The sequence below is a fragment of the Poecile atricapillus genome, chromosome 5 (assembly GCF_030490865.1).
Source record: "Poecile atricapillus isolate bPoeAtr1 chromosome 5, bPoeAtr1.hap1, whole genome shotgun sequence".
NCBI lineage: Eukaryota > Metazoa > Chordata > Aves > Passeriformes > Paridae > Poecile > Poecile atricapillus.
The window spans coordinates 14,055,116-14,074,957 of record NC_081253.1 but is presented as its reverse complement, the minus strand read 5'-3'; the positions used below and the strand labels follow the sequence as shown (position 1 = coordinate 14,074,957).

The following is a 19,842-nucleotide window of genomic DNA, read 5'->3' as shown; positions in this document are numbered from 1 at the left end:
CCCTTTCCCTTCCTTGCCTGATATTCCTGGAATAGGCATCACTTCCCATTTGCTTTTGGGAAGGAAAAAGAGCAATGACCTTGTTGTTTTGGCTTGCTTTTACTGTGATGCTCGTATTTGGTCAGTAGGTAGAGTCCCTACACTCTTGCTTTTTCCGGTGTTTCCTGGGGCAAGCAGTTAGCTGGAGACAAGACTTTGCTCTGTGTGGGCAGTGTGTGCTCCCTGGGGACATGTGAAGGACAGAGGATCCTGGTGACCATCTCACTTGACATTGGTTGCACTGGCTAAATTCAGCAAAGTTGCAAAGCAACAAGTGCAGGAATGAAGGTGCCACTCAGGGGGCTGAAAAAGGCTCAGCCAAAATTAGCACTGGCATTTTCCTAGGGGGACTGGCCAACACATCAAACAAGCTGTAAATAGTATTGACTTAATGGAGGCTTTAGTGTGGGGCCCTCACAGCCCAATTCTTCCTCTCATCCTACAGGGGCTGACTCACATGGGAGTCTTTTACCAATATATCTCCAAATTAAGTCTCTGCCAGGCACTGGAAATAAGTCACTACAAAACTCTTCCATGGCCTTTAGAAAATAAGCCTCAACTCCTTTCTCACTGGGAGACCTGGCCTTTTCAAGTCCCTAGAAAGAAAAGTCTACCCTTGTCTTGGTAGCTCAGCTGATAGCCAGTAGTCCCAGTATTCCCAGGGTAATCTGGGAATTTGGGAAGTCCTGGCACTCTGGATGTAGATTACTGTGTCCCCCATCTTCTCCAAAGTGCCTTCAACTCCAAGGGAGGTAACATGTCCTTTTTTCTCCCCAGCTCTAGTATTATAGTATGTTTATTAATGTTTCCTGGTAACTCCTGTTTAGATCAGGACTTTACCTTCATCCTCCAACCATGACTATGTTGAATCTGTAGCACAGCTTTGTAAATTTTGCAGAATTCTTTACAGAACCCATGTACTGAAGTTATTTCTGGGAATTTCTGAGGAAGGACGCTGTTCAGTCAGGCTGAATAGCTGCAGGGGTTGGCATACATGTTCTTTAGTCTCTCCTTTGCTTTTCCTTCTTTATGTCCCTCTTTCTCCCTTGGTGTGTGTGCCCCTGGTTGAGAGCTGCTGGCAGAGAATGTCACTGGGTTTGTTGCATCATGTTGGTGTGCTGTTGGCATCAGTGTCATCAAATATATCCAACCTGCATGTGGACCTGAGAAAAAAGTGCTTTGTGGGGAAATGTGTGTGGGGGGGTATGGATACGGGGGGGAGAAAGTTGGGGGAATGGGTGAAGGTGAAGTGAATGAAGAGGGAATGGGATGGGGAGCTTGAAAGCTGGAATGCTGAGCAGGGTGAGATGCTTGCTTGTGAGAGGAGGTTTGTTGAAATGCCTTGCTATCCCTTCTTCCTCTTGCTATCCCCCACTCACAAACAAATGTTTAGGAATGAGGCCATCATGCATGTTGGCCAGTGACCACCACAACTTGGGCATCCCAGTGTGTATGTACATGTCTGAGGCTCTGGGCTGTCTTGGGACAGAGCAAAGTAATAAATTACTTCATCTCCCTGCAGAATCAGATCTGCCTTGCTTTAGTGCTGGCTCTATGCCAGGATTTAGTGTCTCAAGTTGTAGGACAGGATATGTTTCTTTCAGCTTCTCTCAAGGCCTTGAATTTCACAGGAACTGTGACTTTATAAGTAGAGTCAAATATCACTCCCTGTAGATGAGGTTGCACAGCCCTTCTGCAATGTGCTGTGGTATATTTTCATCTGTGTATGGTTTTGCCAAACTGTAACCACTTCTGCTAAAATATCTCCCAGCAGTGAATTTTCCCTGTTGAAATTCCTCTGGTAACCAACTTTTCAGTAAATCCCTCATGATTTTGTGTTTTGAAGCAGAGACTTGACTCCCAGCCAGGGCACGCCTGTAGGGAAAGGCATGTGCCTCTTGCCATTCCTTTGAAAAATCTGTCCAAACTGTGAACCAACAAATGCCACTGGCATATGCTACTTGCATCTTAATTCCCTGAATTCCTCTTGACTGTGTCTCAGAAAGAGTCTTGGAATAAAGACCAACTAGGGAGACCTTTCATAATAGAGAAATGTCTATTAGTAGCCAGTACCTCACTGTTCCTTTGCTGTCTGGAATGATCTGTGAAACCTCTGGCTACTTTGCCTCTCTACTAGCTTAGTCAGTTCACAGCACATCAAGGAATAAGATATTCTGTGATTACAGATTTAGTTCAGGTGTTGTTGAATCTATTAGTCATAACCCATGCAAATGTCCATAGACCACCACATAGAAAAATTCTAATCTGTGGAATTTAAAACTAAATGAGCAGCACTGAACTCCTTTCCTCATCTGCTTCCCCAGTATTAAAGACTATAACTTAATGTCAGGCACTTATATATTTTTATGTAAGCAAAATTAAGGATGCCTGGTTGTTTTGTTTTTGTTTATCTGTGTTTGAGGCAAGTATATCCATTCTGTAGGCATTGAGTGAGTAGCCTGCTGCAAAATAATGCTGCTGTAGTGTGTTGGACTGCGAGTGACTCAGCAAAGATGCTTCTCAGAAGCTCCAAATGTCTTCATTGCGTATCTGGGCAGTGAAACAAAGAGATAAGGGAGGCCACTGATCTGTGCTGGTTAGCACAACTCCTCCTAGGCCTGGCTCAGACTTCTCTCTCTTTTTCTTTCCCCCTCTCTCCCCCTCTCTCCCTCTTTCTCTCTCCACTTCCTTCAGTGACAGCACCCCAGCGAAAGCAAATAAAAGCCCCTCGCCTCCACCAGATGGATCTCCCATCACCAGCCCTGAGACCAAGACTGTCAACCATGAGCTGGAAGCATCCACTTTGGAAGCACCTGGGGCAAGCATCCCAAAGTCACCGTCTCAGGTAGTGTCCCCATGACATTGACCATGTCTCTGCTAATGGCACAAGCTCTGTGGGTCAAAGACATCCATCAGGTTTTTTTTTTTAGCCCTTATCCTGCTACTGAGCACATGGAATATGACCTGATGGCTGTTCTCTTCCACTGGTTCCTGAGAAAGTTCCTAAGAATCCAAGTTGCTTATTTGCCGTCTTTGTATTATAAGAATTGAGTGTCTTTGAATGGCTTCACAGGGGGAAGGCCAGTAATACATTTTGCTGTCTGGGAGGATGGCCAAGAAGATCCAGGGAGGATGGAGTTGTAGCTAGGCAAGGAAGTTTGTTCTTCACATTTGAATTAACCTGTGGAATTCAGTGGTACAGTTTCTTCTCAAGAACTTTTGTAGTTGAGAAAGGTTAAAATAAAAAAGCTTAAGATTATAAGAAGAATATCTGTACTTTGGATGATGTTTCACTTTACTATCAAGATATAGAATATTATGCTAAAAAAACCCCAAAAGGATTATATTTTTTTGCTATGAAGAAATTAGGTGGGTTCCAGGAAGAAGATAGTCCATTGTATGGAGTCTGATACCTTCCAGATGGCCTTCATTAGGCATTTTCTTACTTAGGAAATATCCAGCAGCATGTGCAAAAAAGTGGATATAGCTACTTGGCATAACATATCATATATGTCTTGCTTTGGGAAGATAAAACATTTATTTAATTTTCTTGTCCCTCTGTTGCTGAATGGAGGAAAAGCTTAGTAAGGAAAAGTAGTAACTAGGCCAAATTTACATTGGGTTCCAATCCTTGTATCTCAGTAAGTGGGAAACTTAGGAAGAACCAGGAAGAATTGAAGCTAAGAGGGGTTCTGGCCAAACTGGTAACAAAACCCACTGCATCTGGGAAGAGATGGGTGCAACCCAGGACTTCCTTGATGTTCCCACACATGGCAGTGTGATTCCAAATCCAAGCCTGTTGGGTAGTTTTTCTCCTGTTTCTGGACAGCATCTCACAATATTTTTATCTCCACTGCATATTTGATTTTTAGGATTTTTGAGGGACAGGAAGGGGATGTGTAAAAGAAAAAAGATTTCTTTTACAGCCCTGTGAGATGTGTGGATGCCTGGCAGTATCTTTTCAGGACTTCTCCAGGCTTTCTGAACAGCTCAGTAGTGCAGAGCCTAACCATGGCTTTACCACCAACTCGGTCAGGACCTTTGGAGTAGGCTGTGTGTATGGAGAGAGAAGATAGGATATCCAGAATTATCCTTCTTTTGTAGGTTTCTTGGTTTCTTTTTTTTTCTTTTTTTTTTTTTTTTGGTTTTCTTCCCCTCAGAGATTTCTAGAACTTGACTAAAATTTGGAACAAGAAATCATAGAGATTTATTAAACTGTTCACAACAGACTTCACTCACCCTGCCTGTGGACTCGTCTTGCTGAGTTTGGACTCTTCCCTTTCCTTTAAATAGCACACAAAACCCTTGTTTTTGCCAGCCTGCAAGTGCTTTCTCCCTCTCTTGCTGCCTGCCTGCCCGCAGGAATGGGGCCAGAGGCACCCCTGGAGGAGCAAGCAGGAGATTCCAGCACAGCCCTGGCTTGGATGGGCCACAGGCAAGACAGAAATGACATTTGCAGCAAATGCTGCCACCGCCTGGCAGCTTCACTGCTTAATTCATCCTCCGAGCATCACTACTGTGACCAGCAAGAGCCCCGCTCCACATTCGCAGTAGCTGCTCAGAGGTGGAGCTGGCTCCAGGGGCAGGGAAGACAAAGGCAGGAGTTTCACACTTGGAGCCAGGCTGGTGTATGTATGGATAAAATCTAGAAACCAAGTGTATGTCAGCTTGCTGGGCAGCTGGGAACACAAGCGTGTGCTCTCTCAGCAGTGCCCGACTTTAACACTGAAACCTTCACAGGTGTCGCTACTCTTGACCTTTGGGTAAGTGATTTATTCAGGGGTCCTCCAAGGGAGGCTGAGGGGCCTCACCCTCTTTGGGAGGATGGAGCATAAAGCAACAAGCAAGAACAATTCTCTGGCCTCTTTGCATCTGAAATACCAACGCAGAGTGTAAGCCAAGGCTGTGGAGAGAAAGGCAAGACCAGGAGTGATCAAATAAGGGCTAACTAAAATTTTGAACTGTTCCCTATACAACCCAAAAAAACCCCAAACTTTTTTACTGGAATTTAATTGTTAAAAACAGTTTATTTCTGTCTTTTGGAAGAAGTGAATGCTCTCAGCTCTCCACAGAATAATTTGATGACAACACAAGACTTCAGGGGGTCTGTGAAACTTAAAAGGTCAGAATTCTGCTCTCAGTTACACCACTGAAACTCTGTAATGAGACTTTAGAAATCAGTGCAACTGTGCTGAATTTGGGCAGATAAAGCTCTGTGAGATCCAAATCAGCAGAAGAATTTTAGAGGATTCGTTTTATTCTAGGCAACAAAGTTGTTAGTGCATGATGAATTTATGGGTATAACCCAACATTAATATGCAATTATCTTGTCTTTGAAATGTGGTTTTAGACTGCTGTTGGAAGTAATGCTGGACAGTGTGGAAGTGGCAGTTTCCAAGACACTATTGCATTGGAATGAAGGACACTGACTGTCTATATTAGAGGAACAAATATTAGAAGAGTTGTGATATTTTTGACTTGAGAGTTAGTAATTGGAGCCTTCCATTTCTGCAGGGGGTGGTTCTGTTCTGAGAACAGTATTTCCCTGAAATTTCTGGTCCCATCTTGCAACTGGCAGGCAGGGGGTTTTCAGGAAGGGATTGTTCTCAGGAGATATGGACATACCACCTTCTGCAAACAGTGAAAAGTTGGAAGTGAACACACTTGCTTTAATTATTTCTCCTAGCTAGCTATTCAGGGGGAAAAAAAAGTGTGTTTTCATACACAATCACTCTCTCTAAAGTAGGTTAATCCATTAGAAAATTGGGCATGTCCTTAGAAATCTGAATAAAGGCTTTGTAGACTCAGTTATGTGCTGGAAGAGTGTGAAGACAGGCCTAGGAGTAATGGATTTCTGTGTTTCAGATCTGGGCTTGACACTGATACACTGGGTGCAGATTGTCAGGTCTCTGAGTCTTGCTGCCTTGAATGCAGTGAGAAGATCACGTAGCTGGAAAAATTCATTGTAAATGGAAGGCATTGTCATTGCTGAGCATTGCTGTGGTGCTGGGGACTTGTATGGCTGATTTTTTCCAACACAGCAGCAGCTCCTCAAAGTCTGATATGATCTAGAAATGATCATTAAGCCTTGTTTGCAGCAAAATCTGAAAAATATGTGGATGGGTTGGTCTAGGCTGGGTTTACCGCAACTTCCATGGGGTTGTGGATGCAGTGTCAGGCTGAATCTTTAGCATGAAGAGGAGTATTAGAATGGGTTAGAGTTACAGAGTGAGGTGACTTTATGTATTCACTGAGATCTCTGTTTGGGAAGCATGACTTCATTACTGTCAGTGCTCACTGGTGAAACTGAGAGCAGAGTTGGGCTCACAGCAGTCATGGCTTCTCAGGAGTTTGAGTTGTTCTTGCCTAAAGCCGAGATGCCGTCAAGAGCTCCTGTAGGCCTTTCTTACAGCACACTGAAAACCAGTGCACCAGGGAGCCCGTACTGGGCAGATCAGTCCTCATGGCCACCTGCCCATTGTAGGACAAATGGAGTCTGTTCTCTCACTCCCTCAGGTATGGTAAGTACGGCAAAGGGAGGCAGCGCTGGCCTGTTCTGTTGGATCCTGTTCTCAGTAATTGATCTGCTCCCTTCCCAGTGGTTCTTTGGAAGGTTGCACATGCTTTAATTATGTATGCATGTCCTGTCGATGCATATTAATTGTGTTACGCTTCTCCTCTGCAGAGGGAAACTTGCCCACGGCTGAAGTGTAACTAATGATGCCAAACCTTCTCTGGAGGCGTGTGGTTATTTATTTTGTTTTGTTTCAGTTCAGCCCTTCACCCCTTCCCCTCTCTCTTCAGATGGAGTTGATTGGACCCTGCTCTGTGCCAGTGGTTGTGATTTCCCTCACCTTCGGTTTTTGTGACTAACCTGGTTCCTGTGTTTGGTTTTTTTGGGTGTCGCCGTCTGTGCTGTGGCCATGTGCTCACTTGCATGCAGTTGAGGAAAGGGCCTCCGGTGCCTCCGCCTCCAAAAGTCACCCCCTCCAAGGAGATCAAGCAGGAGAACATCATCAGTCTGTTTGATGACAATTTTGTCCCCGAGATAAGTGTGACAACCCCTTCGCAGGTTAGCTGCTATGCCCTGCCTAACTTTTCTCTGCCTCTGAACTCTTCCTTTGGACCTTTCTTCTCTTTGGAGGTGTTAAGCCATGAAACCTGGTCAGGTGAAGGAGGAGAGCAAGCTCAGCATCGGATCTCAGAAGGCAAAGAATTACTTAGGAGCTGACTTAACGGGGAGAGTATACCTAAAAGGCAATAACATGTTGCCCTTTGAGACCTTTCATTCATAGAAGAAACAGGAGAAATGTGCCTGGTCAAGATACCAGAAAGTAATCACTGCATTTGTTCAGCAGCAGTGCACATGGATTATGACTCTCTTCATATCCTGTGGTGTGGTATGCTCTCTCCAAACCCACTGATCCTGAGTGTGGATGAAACATGTTTTTTCCTGCTCACGTACATCCCTAACTGCTGACCTTGGCATCTCTGCCAGTTCTGGGAGAAGAGAGTTTTGTTCTCTCTGTGCCTTCATCCATAGGCTTTGTGGTTTAAAGCCCACGTCTGCACAGGAAAGGCCAAAAGGAATCACCAAAGTTCTCTTTGCAAAAAGTAGCTGATGTAGTCAGATGGGCAGGACTGTGCCTGTGGTTAAGATGGCTGACACAGTCTGCCAGTATTGTCAAGTGGCACCTTCTGAAGCCCTGGAAAAGGAAAAGCATTTTCATATTACAGATTTTTTTCTTCATTTTCCCTTTGATTTTTGCCAGAGAGGCTATCCAGGTGGGAAGTTCTCTGTTGGATCTAGGAGAATGGCAGTCCTTATATAAATATAGGAGCCTGACCAGATTTCTGGCTGTATCATAAGATACCTACATCTACTTCATTTAAATATATATATACATGTGTATATATACATGTGTATATATATTTTCCCCAAATGCTTGTTAAAGCACAAATCATATCTCTATCATCTGTGTCTCATTCCCTGATTTCTCCTTGCATCACACTGCTCCATTGCCTCTGGTTTGCCACCTTCCACTCAGCTGCTGAGGGGCAGAGACGGAGTGGGGAGGGAAGGAAGTCCATATTAGATTTGGCATTGCAATAGATAAAACATGCAGAGTGGAAAGATGATTTGGCATCAGCGTTGGAAGGCGGGGACTGCAGGCAGCTGAGCAACTCTTTATCATTTTCTGTGCTTCCTTCTGCTTATATTGTAATGGACAGTTCTGTCTGCCCCATGGTCTGTATCATGTATTTCCATGTGAATGCCAGCCCTTAGACATATTCTTCTGCACCTGATCAGTGCTCTGAGCCAGGATGGGATCTGCTGTGACTTTTGACCAGATGGGAGTTCTGAGGGAGGACTCGGGTTTCCAGAACAATCTTCTTTGAAGGTCCCAACAGCCCCTGGCACTCAGTTGCCCAGGGCCGTTCCTGTCAGGTGTCTTAGTTCCAGTGAGCTGGCTTGTGGGAGATTTGGGTAAAGGCAAGAGGTGTTAGCCCTTGCATTCAAGTCTTGAAGGACAGGTAAGGTTATTCCATGGCTGCAGCCTTTGATGCCTCACTACCGAATAAAGCTAAATATTGGGGTTGTAACCTCTCTGATGGGTGGCCTGGATGTGCTGGAAGAGCACACTAGAATTACTAGAAAGCCAGTTGATTTTTGCACACTGGTCAGGGCTCATTACTGTGAGATGAATTAGTTTCTTGTCCTCATCCTTGTGGATCTCAAAAAGACATGTTCATAAGGCAGAGAAAAATCTGTAAGAGAATTAGGGTAAGAGAAAATCAGAAGAGGTGAAAATGATGGTGGTATTCAGAGGACTTACCTTAAATGGTATCTCTTGCTACTTTCCAGAAGCTTTTCCATTGTGGGATTTTGATACAGCTGTGGAGACCAACCTGCCAAATTTTGTTATTGAAAAGGTGGCTGAAGCAGTAGGGCCAGTGAGCTGGGAGATCATAGGAAAACAGGGGCAAATCTTCCTGACCTCCCAGAGACAGCAGCTTCCTCTGAAGCTGAGTAGAAAGCAGTATCTTCTTGTGGTTAGATTAAATCTAAACCATCATAGTCAAGTTTTAAGCTCTAATAACTTGTGTCCTTTGTAGTGGCTTCTTATTAATGGTAATCAGAAAATGTGGGATCACTGTGTTTAGGTAGAACATTAACCACTCAAAGGGAGTTATTCTGCTGACTTTGAAGAAAGAAGCAAAGCTTCTCAAATTTATGCTTTTTTAGAAGACTTGTATATGTAAGTTTATGAGATGCCCAGAAATTAAAATAATTGAAACCAGCATTTTTGAACTGGGGAGGGATTCAAATCCTGTAGCTAGGGTGAGCTGTTGTATTGTATTTCTGACTCAGAAGGCAGGGGGAAGCTTTGGGAGTTAGCTCTGAGGTCTCTCAGACTTCCCTTCCAGCAGTTTGAATGGTTTTCTGACAGGATTTATGTTCCTGAGTTAGGTTGTATGGATGGCAGCTCTTTTATATGTGTCTGAGGAAGTCAGTCTTGGTCTGTCAGTATGAAGGCAGCTGGGTGAGCTGTGGGGAACAGAAACACATAGAGGAGCAGCTCTTCTGACTCATCAGTGGCAGTGATCCTTTTGACCATAGCAGATCAGGTGCTCACACCATATCAACTCATTTGGCCAGGTGGGAAGATGAATGAGTGCTGTGGAAAAGGCTCGGATTTGGTTTACAGGGACCCCCTGTGAGCTGCCTGTGATTGTGGGCACCAGGCAGTCAGGAGCCACATCCAGTGTTTGCGCTGCCACCATTTCTTCTGCGCTTGCAGCCTCAGCTCCGGGATGTCACACATGCTCCCTCCAACGTGCACGCGCGTCTATCTAATGCTCATACTACTTTTCTCCCTCGCTGCTGCCAAGTTTGATGCTCCTGGGCCCTTCCAGGAGGGAGCCAGCCTGTTGGATCTGGATTTTGATCCCATTAAACCAGATGCCACAGTGGGGAAGACCCCCACACCCGCCTCCCAGGTTGGTTCATATCGCCGTTCCTTTCCCTTCATGAGTGACTTGTTGCCACGTGTGGTGTGACTTGCACCCACCTGAATGATAACATGGACCTGAGCTGTGGGTGACTGGGCCTTGGGTGTGGGTGCCCAGGATGGGGACCTCGGTCTTCTCTGCTGGACGTGCAAGTCCAGGAAGAATCAGGTGGCTGCTGGCTTGGCCACAGTCAGGCACTAGGTGTTTGTGGGGTGCTTGAGCTTTGCTCTGATGATCCACTAAAAGTATGTCCCTCCCTAGAGCAGCATCCCCTGTATGCTGTATGTATTTAAGTTGTTACTCTGTGGATAGGAATTCAGCCTGAGCTCTGTGCTCCTGCTATAAATTGCTCTCAAATGGATTTTTAATTAACAGACATTTTGATAATCTGCAGTTACTTAAGATGAATGGATAAAAAAAAAATAAAGCTGTAAATGGATATTCAAGTGATATGAAGCCCTTTTTTTCCTGTGTATGACACAGACTGCATCCATAGCTGTGAAGCAGCTTCCTGCCTGTCACAGTGTGGTATCAAAAAGGAAGATGCCTAATTCTGTTCTGGCCTGTACCTGGTCCTGTCCTCTGTCAGAGGCAGGTGGACTGTGCCTCGTTTTATGTCTGAAAGACTGGAGGCTTTGAAGTGCATCCTGAATATGGTTGTTGTCCTCACTGAGACTTTCCATTTTATATGTATGAACTGGTTATTTTTTGCCTGTGGATGCCACTAAAATTAGTAATAAACATAATTGTGTTGTTCATAGTGCATCTCCAGTATCATCCTGTTAAGTAGGTCTGTATGGCACAGATTTTTGTAGGAATAAGACTGCTTTTGTCAGAGAGATCAAACATTAGGCATATGATTCTCCTAAATTAAAATACTCTCTCTGCAAGATACCAGTTTTTATCATAATTTGATACTCACCAATATGGCAAAACTATCCTTTTTTTGAACTTTATGTGGAGACATGGTGTCTACTATGTGCCTTCCAGGACAAGCTGCATATCAGGATAAGCTTTTTTTTTTTAAAAAATATAATTACTTTTAATTTTTTTTTCTGAATCACTGGTTAGAACTCAGATAATTGGTTATACTGACATAGGATACAAGTATAAATTTGACTTAAAATGGAATTATTACCCTTCCAGCAAGCAACAAGTATTACACTAAGTGGGTTTTTCAAAAGTGCTCAGCAACAGCATATTTATTGTTCTAAACTAATTATTATTAGCTTCAGAAGTCATTAAAAGAGAGTCAAAAATCAATGATTTCTACTTGTAACCAAACTACAAAACATAGTGAAAACCACCTACTTATCAAAACAGTCAGATTTATTTCCTATAGGGTGGGCAGTATGGCAAAGTGGTTATGGTATTTTACTACTGATCCAAAGACACCATAAAATCATAGAATGTTAAGGGGTTGGAAGGGACCTTAAAGGTCTTCTATTCCAGGGATGGATAAATTCATGTACTAATAGATATTTTCAGAACATGCAGAGATAAGTGCTGTTGAATGTGTATGTCTGCTTCAGTCTGATCAGTGTCTGTAATGTTTGTACTCGCTGAAATAATCATGTATAAATATGTTTTATTTTTGTTGCTCTTTGACATGCTTAGTCTTTACCTTGGGATTTATGGGAGGTAAGAAATTCATACGGCTTTTGTCTCTCATCATGTACTGTTCACGTGCTAGTGCCATCTCTGTTCACATACCTGTCTCCTTTTCTTCACTGCTTCTCCTTCCTGCACACCCTAGACCAAAGTTGCTCTGTGTGCTGCTGGACCCTCTTATGCACCTTGTATGAAGCCCCAGGGCCAACAACATTTGCAAGTCTAAGACTTACAGTTCTACCAGTGCACATTGCCTTTCCCTGCTAACCCACTCATCTCGCCCTTGGCATAATGCTGTGACCTTCACCTCATACTTAAAACCACTGTGGCATCATCCTCGCTCTCCAGAACACAGTATTTCCTAAACTCTCTATGTCCTGTTGGTCTTGTGTGCAGTGCATAAATATCCCAGCTGCCCCTCACCATTACTGCCTGTACCATTAGATATATACACATCTGGAATTGTCTGTGGTGTTTGTTGTTCATTGACCATCGTTGTCAGAAAGGCTGATGTGAATTAGCTCACCCTGTGTCTACACTGGAAGTTAACTGCAGGCCCAAGGCTTGCCTGGCATCTGCCTCAACCTCAGCTTTGGAGCTTGCTGACAGGGAGACTCTGCACATGCCCTGCATCTGAGCAAAAACCTGACCCTCATTTATGCCCTCTCTACATATCTGGCCTGGGCAGGTCTCAGGTTGCTGAGATTAACCCTTTGAGAGATATTTCAAGCACAACTACTTTTGAGTCCCTCTGGACTGACAGTGCCAGCAGTGTGGACAGAAGAATGCTTGATCTGGGTACTTAGGCCTGCTGTTGGAGCTGGCTGTATCCACTGAGCAAACTCATGGCCTTGGCTCATGCTGGGGAATTTAGTCCTGACAACCTTCCCAAGGGCCAGATCACCTGCTAGAGTTAGTACTTGGGAGGACGTGACTTAGTCCTGGCCTAGGGACTCACTGTGGCCATTACTCTCCTTCACGTGGGCCATGGGGATGTCAGGAAAGAAGGTTTCCCCTGTGTGTTTTATCAGCCATCAGTGTTTAACATCTGTCATTCCCTTGTATGTGCATTGTCAATCTGTCTTTGTGGGGAAAAAGAGACTGGTTTAGCTAGGAAAAATCTCATTCCTTTCAGGTGAATGGGTAGGGGTGAGGTATGATTGTATCTGATTGAGCTGTGCTTACAGTCTCAGCTGTAAAAAGATTTTTTTACTACGTCTGTCATCCTGCAAGCTGATTTTACCCAAAGGAGAATTTGCTCAACCGGGAAATGCTACTAGTCAAGGTATTTGCACGGTACCAATTCCCACCTTGGCATACCATACACAAAGAGCAGAGCTTCCTAAAGCTGAGGAATCTTCCTCTTCAAGTCTTCTGAAGTGTTTTTGTTATAAATGTTCTTAGCTGTTGATGAGAAGAGACTTTTTTGGTGGTTCCTTAGTCCTATAGGCCATGAGGTTAACAACTGCATAGAAACTTGAGTGCAGCAGAGCTGGCTTAGCTCTGCAGAGTGGGAAATGTGCATTTGGTGTTCATGATGCTGCTGTTGGAATAAGCAAAGCTTTTAAACCTGGTAACGGCAGTGAGCAATTCCTCTCCCTGTACTATCTTTCCATGACTATAAATGCTTTTATAGGCCTCAGGATGCCCTACAGGTATATAAACTAGGAACAATAGTAGCTGACATGAAAATGCCCTTTGTTGAAATCCAGAGGATTAATTTAGATCAAATTTCTCTGATTTTTCCATACTATTTTTGCAAATTAGCTGCTTTAAAAAAAAACAACCCCAGACCCTCACACTGAGCTCCTTTTCACTTGTCTGTATAAAACTCATGCTTGGTCAGATAGAGCTGGCCTGGCATCTGTCCCAGTTTCAGTTTCACTGAATCCAAATGAAAACCTGGGAGAGAATCCAATTAAACAGGAGAATCCTTTGTAGCATTTCACATGCATATATTTACCTTAGCTCTGCCAAAGCTGCTGAGGGAATCCTGTGTAGGATGGGAACAGCTCTGCTCTTTATAATATCTTCTGGCAGTATAGGCCTGTGGACATTTGGAAGGGTGTGATAGGGAAGGAAAGCATGTGTTAGATGACACCACTGGAGCAGCTGAAGGTAAAGTAATGGAATTTTATTAAGTCACGGATTTCTTTCTTTATTTATTGCTGCTGTTATTAGAATGCTGCTTTTGGAGCATTGTGCTAGTAGCCAGATGGCTGGACATTTAAGGTTTACCATGGTGATTGCTTTACTCTGGGGTTTTGTATGAGAACTGCAGAATTAAGGAATCTGGACAGTGCCTTGTTTTGAATATGATTGTATTCAGGGGTACATGTGTCTTGATTTAATGCTAACTGGAAACTAAGCACCACACAACCCCTCGCTTGTTTCCCTCACATTGGTGGGATGGAGGAGAAAGTTGGAAGAGTAAAAGTAAGAAAAATTGTGGGTCGAGATGAGACCAACTTAATTAAAACAAAATAATCTTAATTGTAATGAGAAGGAAAATAACAGAGATAAATGAAACCCAAAAAAACCCAAGTGAGGCAAATGAAAAACAATTGCTCAACACCAGCTGACTGATGCCCAGCTCATTCCTAAGCAGTGCTGCCAGATCAGCTTTCCCCCTAGTTTATACATGAGCATGGTGATATTTTGGATATCCCTGTGGTCAGTTGGGGTCAGCTGCCCTGGCTGTGTCCCCTCCCAGCTCCTTGTTCCCCCCAGCCTCCTTGCTGGCAGGGTAGCATGAGAAGCTGAAAAGTCCTTGACTTGGTGTAAGCACTGCTCAACAACAGCTACATCATTAGTGCTGGCAACATTATTTTCATCCTAAATCCAAAACACAGCCCTGTACCAGCTATTAGGAAGAAAATCAACTATCCCAGCTAAAGGAGGACAACACATGTTTATCAAATGTATGAGGCATGTAGGCATACTAAAGCTGGGTGTATCTGGATTAAAAATGGCAAATCTTGGGAGTCTTTCCAGATGCTGCCTGGTCAGTCTCCCACAGGGCTCATTTGCAGCCTTGGTGCTGCCAGATCCAACATACTTCCTGCATTGTTGCAATTTCTGGGAAGGGCAAATGAATATCTGTAATTTTGTGTTAAAAAGAGTTAACCTGACTCCAGACAAAGGAGAATAAAAACTTGAACTGCTGGAAGCCTGTCATAGGTGTTTGGTTGGTCTTCTGTTGTGCACAGAAACCCTGTCCCCAGGCTATTTAGAACAGTCTTGGCCAGGCAGTGATTTGTGGGTGATATTGAATCTCCTTGGTGGTGACAGCTTTTGTGCAGTAGAAAGTTTCCATCAATACAAATGTGTTACACACCCCATCTGGAATATTCATAGAAAATTCTTAGTAATAGAATATTCACAACTCTTCCAAATTCACAACTCTTTGGGCCTGTCTGAAATCGAAGGGTGTGGAAGTTAGCGCAGTCCTGTTTGATTCAGTGCTTATGTCATGTTGATGCTGGGTCTGGACTAAATTCCATATCTGGACACATTATTACCATGCTCTTCTGTTTCTGGGAGTAGGCGAGTACTTAAATATTCTGTGATTGTTGATCCTGGGAAGTAGACCATGGAAAGAGAGATCCTTGTTCTTTGGTGTACAAGAGAACTTGTATTCTCTTACAAGTAGGCAGTCGAGATCTAACAATAAATACTGTGTGTGTGTAAAGTAGGTCTGCAGTTTAGATCGTGAGGAGAAAGAGGCATGAAGAATTTTTGGAGTTTTGTTGATTGCCTCTGAATTACTCCCTACTATGTGTCTGGAGTTGAGGGATTCTGGCTTTGTTGTGATTTCCATGAGTTGCAGAGAAAGGGGGAGATGGAAATGTAGCCAGACCCTTCAGTGTGTCACCTGTTAGTCAGCAGATGGCTCAGGCAGTGGCACAGAGCACTTGGGCAGGCTGGGCTGCACTTCGCTGTGCACATGTGCAGCTGGAATGAGAGTAACTTCCCATCGGGATGACTTTTGTATTGCAGCCTGCAGAAGCAGCCCGTGCAGGAGCTGAAGCAGCTGGATCAGAAGCAGCAGCTGGAGCTGAAGCATCTAAAACTGAAGCTGACTCAGGATCGGTAAACACCTCAAGGGACAGCAATCCCTTTTCTCCATCCCTTTCTTACACAGCACAGGTGGGAGGCTGGGCTGGAAAAAGAGCTGTATAGCTGTTTGGAGAAACACATCCCTGCCACTGAAGGAGTTACAATGCTCTTATTCAGGGATCAGACTTTGTTGTTGCATTTTATCTGTGTAGTGCTTAGGGAGAAGTTCTGCAGGAAAATTCAGTGAAAGAATTGTCCCTTCACCCACGTTATCAAGTCAGCCCACAGCCCATGCTGTCCTAAGCTGTTCTGTCAGCTGGATTCCCCCTTGTTTGCCATTTACTTTACCTGCCCTGTCCTCTGGGCTCTGGCTGTGTCTCCTGAATATTGAGGTTTCATCTTTTTGCTGACACTGCTGCACTTTTAGGGGACAGGGGTAGGTCCCATCTCGGCAGATTGGTGCCTACAGGCTGTCACATTTGAATTGTCTGTTCCAGGGGGGCTCTATGAGATTGCATTGTGACCACAGCAACTGGAAAATGCTGGGTATTATGGTCTCAGGAAACCTACAACTCATCCCTGCCTTTCTGCAGCCTTAGGCAGAGAAAGACAGCAGTCACCAGTCCTGCCTTCTCACTGCTGCCTCTGCTGTCCCTTGGGGTGTTTGTATTGCTGACTGGTGTGCTGGGAAAACCCACTGAAGCCATGGGATAGTTGGGGTCTAGATCATCCAGGGTGGACTTGGAGCTTCAGTTTTGGAATCTCTTTTCTCAATGGCTTTTTTTCCCTTCCTTGGCTGCTACTGCCTACCAGAGCTCTCTGCCTGCTGTTGTTGTGGAAACTTTCCCTGCAACTGTCAATGGCACTGTGGAAGGAGGTGCATCATCTGAGAGAGCTGACATGCCCCCAGGATTTCTGTTCAAGGTGAGTGTGCGGTTGTGCAGCATCAAGTTCCTGGTGAGGGTTTTTTCCTCCCCTGTTAGACAGTAACTGCCTTCACTCAGCATGGCTATGGGCTAAGCCACATTGAAAGGCAGAACATAAATTGAAGGAGAGATAAACTTTCCTTAGTTTGCAGCTTTCCTTCAATGCATCTTCATGCAATTCCAGATGTTTCAAAGGATTATGTAAGAGCATCAGCATCTAAAGGTCTTGTACTGTGCAGCAAAACCTGTTCTCTCTGCTGCAGAGGTTTCTGTCTTGGTGATGTTGGTCACAGACTCTAGGTAGTGGATAAAATGTTGTACTCCTGACAGGAAAAGTTAAACTTTGGTACAAGTGGCAAATTGAGAAGAGCTGGGAACATCAGCAGGAACAGAGGACTCTGTTTTTGGGCAAGTTAGAAAGCCAGGATTAACAGAGAAAAGTATAGGACTAGGCTGGGAAGTTGAGTGGGTATTCTGCATATGCCAAAGATCACTTGCAGCAAAGGTGTGGAGGAAGGAGTGATTTTGGGTGAGGATAAGCCACAAATTTAGTGTGCATAAGGGAGTATGGTAGCAAGAAAGCACAGATGTATCATGCCCTGAAAGTGAGAATTTACAGCATCTTACTGTAGGAACACTTCTCTACTTTAGTCATTCCCACTTTTTTCTGTGAGTTCTGCTGAAAGTGGAAGAATGGCAAAGCCCTGAGGAATGACAGGAGGTTCATAACACTTAGTCTGGTTTCAGGTGGCATTAGAGGCTATAGTGTTCAGTGTTCCTCTCCTGTCCCTGCAGGTCCAGGCCATGCACGATTACACGGCCACCGACACTGATGAGCTGCAGCTGAAGGCCGGGGACGTGGTGCTTGTGATTCCATTTGAGAACCCTGAGGAGCAGGTGAGTGGGGGAGGCAGGCTGTGAGCCTGAGCCAGGTGGAGCCAAGGGGGTTACCTGAGCTGCTTCTTTGTTCACTAACAGTTGGTTGGCTGGATGCTGAGCCATTAGTTTGTGGCTGGGAGCTGGCAAGAGAGACAGTTGTCCTTGAGCTTGAGATTGGCTTCCTGCAACAGAGGGGAGGGCTCTGCTTTGTTACTGGAAAGTGGAGACATTATCCTGCATAAAACATGTGGAGTAGCCACGAGTTCTTGTCCCTATCAGAACATTTGAGTCAATACAGTGGCTCTCTTGATTAGGGAGCCAAACAGAGCCCATACTTTGCCTCCTCACTTCCCCTAAACTTGATGCACATTCCCTGTGACCACTACAGCACAGTCTGTGGCATTGAAAGAAGTGACTCATACTTATGATGTTTTCTTCTCTTTTTGACAAATGTGGTAACTCTGAGAAAAGAAGCTGGTGGTGGATGATGTCTTGCACTTCAGCACAGCAGTGGCTGTTCCCAAATGACTGTGTTTGGTCAGGAGATGGCAGCAGAATCAAAGGCTAGAGCAGGTCTCAGATCCAAAGAACAAGTCTTGCCGCCCATCTTCAACCTGAGTTTACTTGTTCATGTTTTTCTTTAATTTGAGCTGTTTCTAGAAGCCTTGAGTAAGTCCTCCTCGCTTTCTGTATTTGAGGGCACCCACCTGAAAGTCTGCAGCAGTTTTACTACTTTGATTGAGAGAGGTGGTGAGTTTATAAAATTAATGCTCACATCTCTATGTTTCTATTTGGAAAAGGAAGAGAAATCTCCAAATAGATTGAGCAGTCATCACCTCTTTGGGTTTGGCCAAGTTCAGATAAGATCTGGATTCCACAAGGGGTAAAGGGAAGGTGATGTAGTTCACTAACTCAGAAAATGTGGATCCTCTTTGTGGCCCAGCTGTTGGCTTTGTGAATTATGGAGGCAGACCATGCTGATACTTGTGAAATGGAGCTATGAAATGCCAACAGTTCCCACACAGCTAGGGGAGGAAAGGTTTTTGGGGAACAGGCACTGATTCCTTCTGGAGATTCCACACTGTGTGGGACTGCCCTGCACAAGCATTTGTGAGCATTTTTTTCTCAGAAAGCTTTCTGGATGGGAAACAGCCCTCAGTTTCTGTGGTAGGAGATGGTGTTTGTGGAGCAGATGGCGTTTTTGGATCAGAGTTTTTCAATGCCCTGTGTTTGCACTTTAGCTGGATGTGGGTGCAACAGCCATGAACTCGAGACTCTCCAAGCTGCAGAGGGTGAGCTCTGAGTGTTGCTAACATGACTCTAGCTGCACTGAAGCCCTCTAACCCTTCTACAGTGTATCCTGTGCTACAGCTCATTTCCCTAACCTCAACCATACCCAGCCAGGAGGTGCTGGCTGTTAACATGTGCATGAACTGTGCACGTGAGTGGAGGGAGCTTAGGATACTAGACTGATTCACATCCCTACCTCACAGCTTAGGTGTCAGTCTGTGGATACATCCAGGCCTGGGTTCATCTCTCTTGATAGAAGAAAGGGTTGAGGGCAGCAGCAATTCTAAGCTATCACTTCAAGTGATGTGATTTAAAATAGTCAAGGCGCCATCTGGGTCCTTGTGGCTAATCCCTACAGCCGAGGAGACCCTTCCTAGCAGGATGTGGTGGGAGTGATGCATGCATGCTGTACGGCGCAGCACTATGTGCAAATGGATGAGCTTTGATGCCTGACGTGCTGTGAGCTGGAAGCTGCATTCTAGACACTTGGGCCCCGTGTCTTTTGCCTCGTTGTTTGTCTTCCTGATTTATGGCATGTCAATCCTTCTGCAGCCCCTGCAGCTGGCTGCTGCAGATGGGCTCCCATCTCATGTCATTCCCGTGATGTCTCCAGAATGTTCCAATCTAAGGCAGCAGTCTAAGTGAGCCTGCAGGCTCTGGGAGCTGGGCAACTCTTGTGCCTCACTCTAAACCCATAGGCTGCCCCACTGCAAAGGATGGGGTGTGTGCATGCTGAAGGGGAGCTTCCATGGTGGCAGCTCCAAGGCATGCAGAGAACAGAGTTGTTGTACACCTGAGCTGCAAGCTCAGTGCAGCCCTCCTAGCTTGAGTATCTTGAATACCTTGAATATCTCCCTCATCCCTAGGATGGAGAACAAATCTCAATGCCAGACAGCCTGCAGGCAGAGGGTGGGAGGTCTGGTTTTGCTCATGAGCAAGTTCTACCAAGCAGGGTTCCTTTTGCCTGAGTGAAAATTCATCTGTGTTTATAGATGTATAGGTTGGAGGCTAGGGAAGCCCTTAT

At 44.8% G+C, this 19,842-nt stretch overlaps 1 protein-coding gene across 12 annotated transcripts in view; it reads left to right on the top strand.

Annotated features, from left to right (window-relative positions):
* The window catches only part of BIN1 (bridging integrator 1), a 92,839-nt gene that overhangs the window by 66,704 nt on the left and 6,293 nt on the right, over positions 1-19,842 (top strand). For 3 of the 12 annotated variants that reach the window (XM_058839327.1, XM_058839324.1, XM_058839326.1), the window contains 8 exons: positions 2,734-2,884; positions 6,983-7,111; positions 9,934-10,041; positions 11,671-11,694; positions 15,664-15,756; positions 16,537-16,647; positions 17,445-17,546; positions 18,770-18,820. In XM_058839327.1, coding sequence (XP_058695310.1) covers positions 2,734-2,884; positions 6,983-7,111; positions 9,934-10,041; positions 11,671-11,694; positions 15,664-15,756; positions 16,537-16,647; positions 17,445-17,546; positions 18,770-18,820 — 769 coding nt within the window. The remainder of the gene's footprint in view (positions 1-2,733; positions 2,885-6,982; positions 7,112-9,933; positions 10,042-11,670; positions 11,695-15,663; positions 15,757-16,536; positions 16,648-17,444; positions 17,547-18,769; positions 18,821-19,842) is intronic. The other 9 variants (XM_058839336.1, XM_058839334.1, XM_058839335.1 and 6 more) reach the window with 5 other exon arrangements.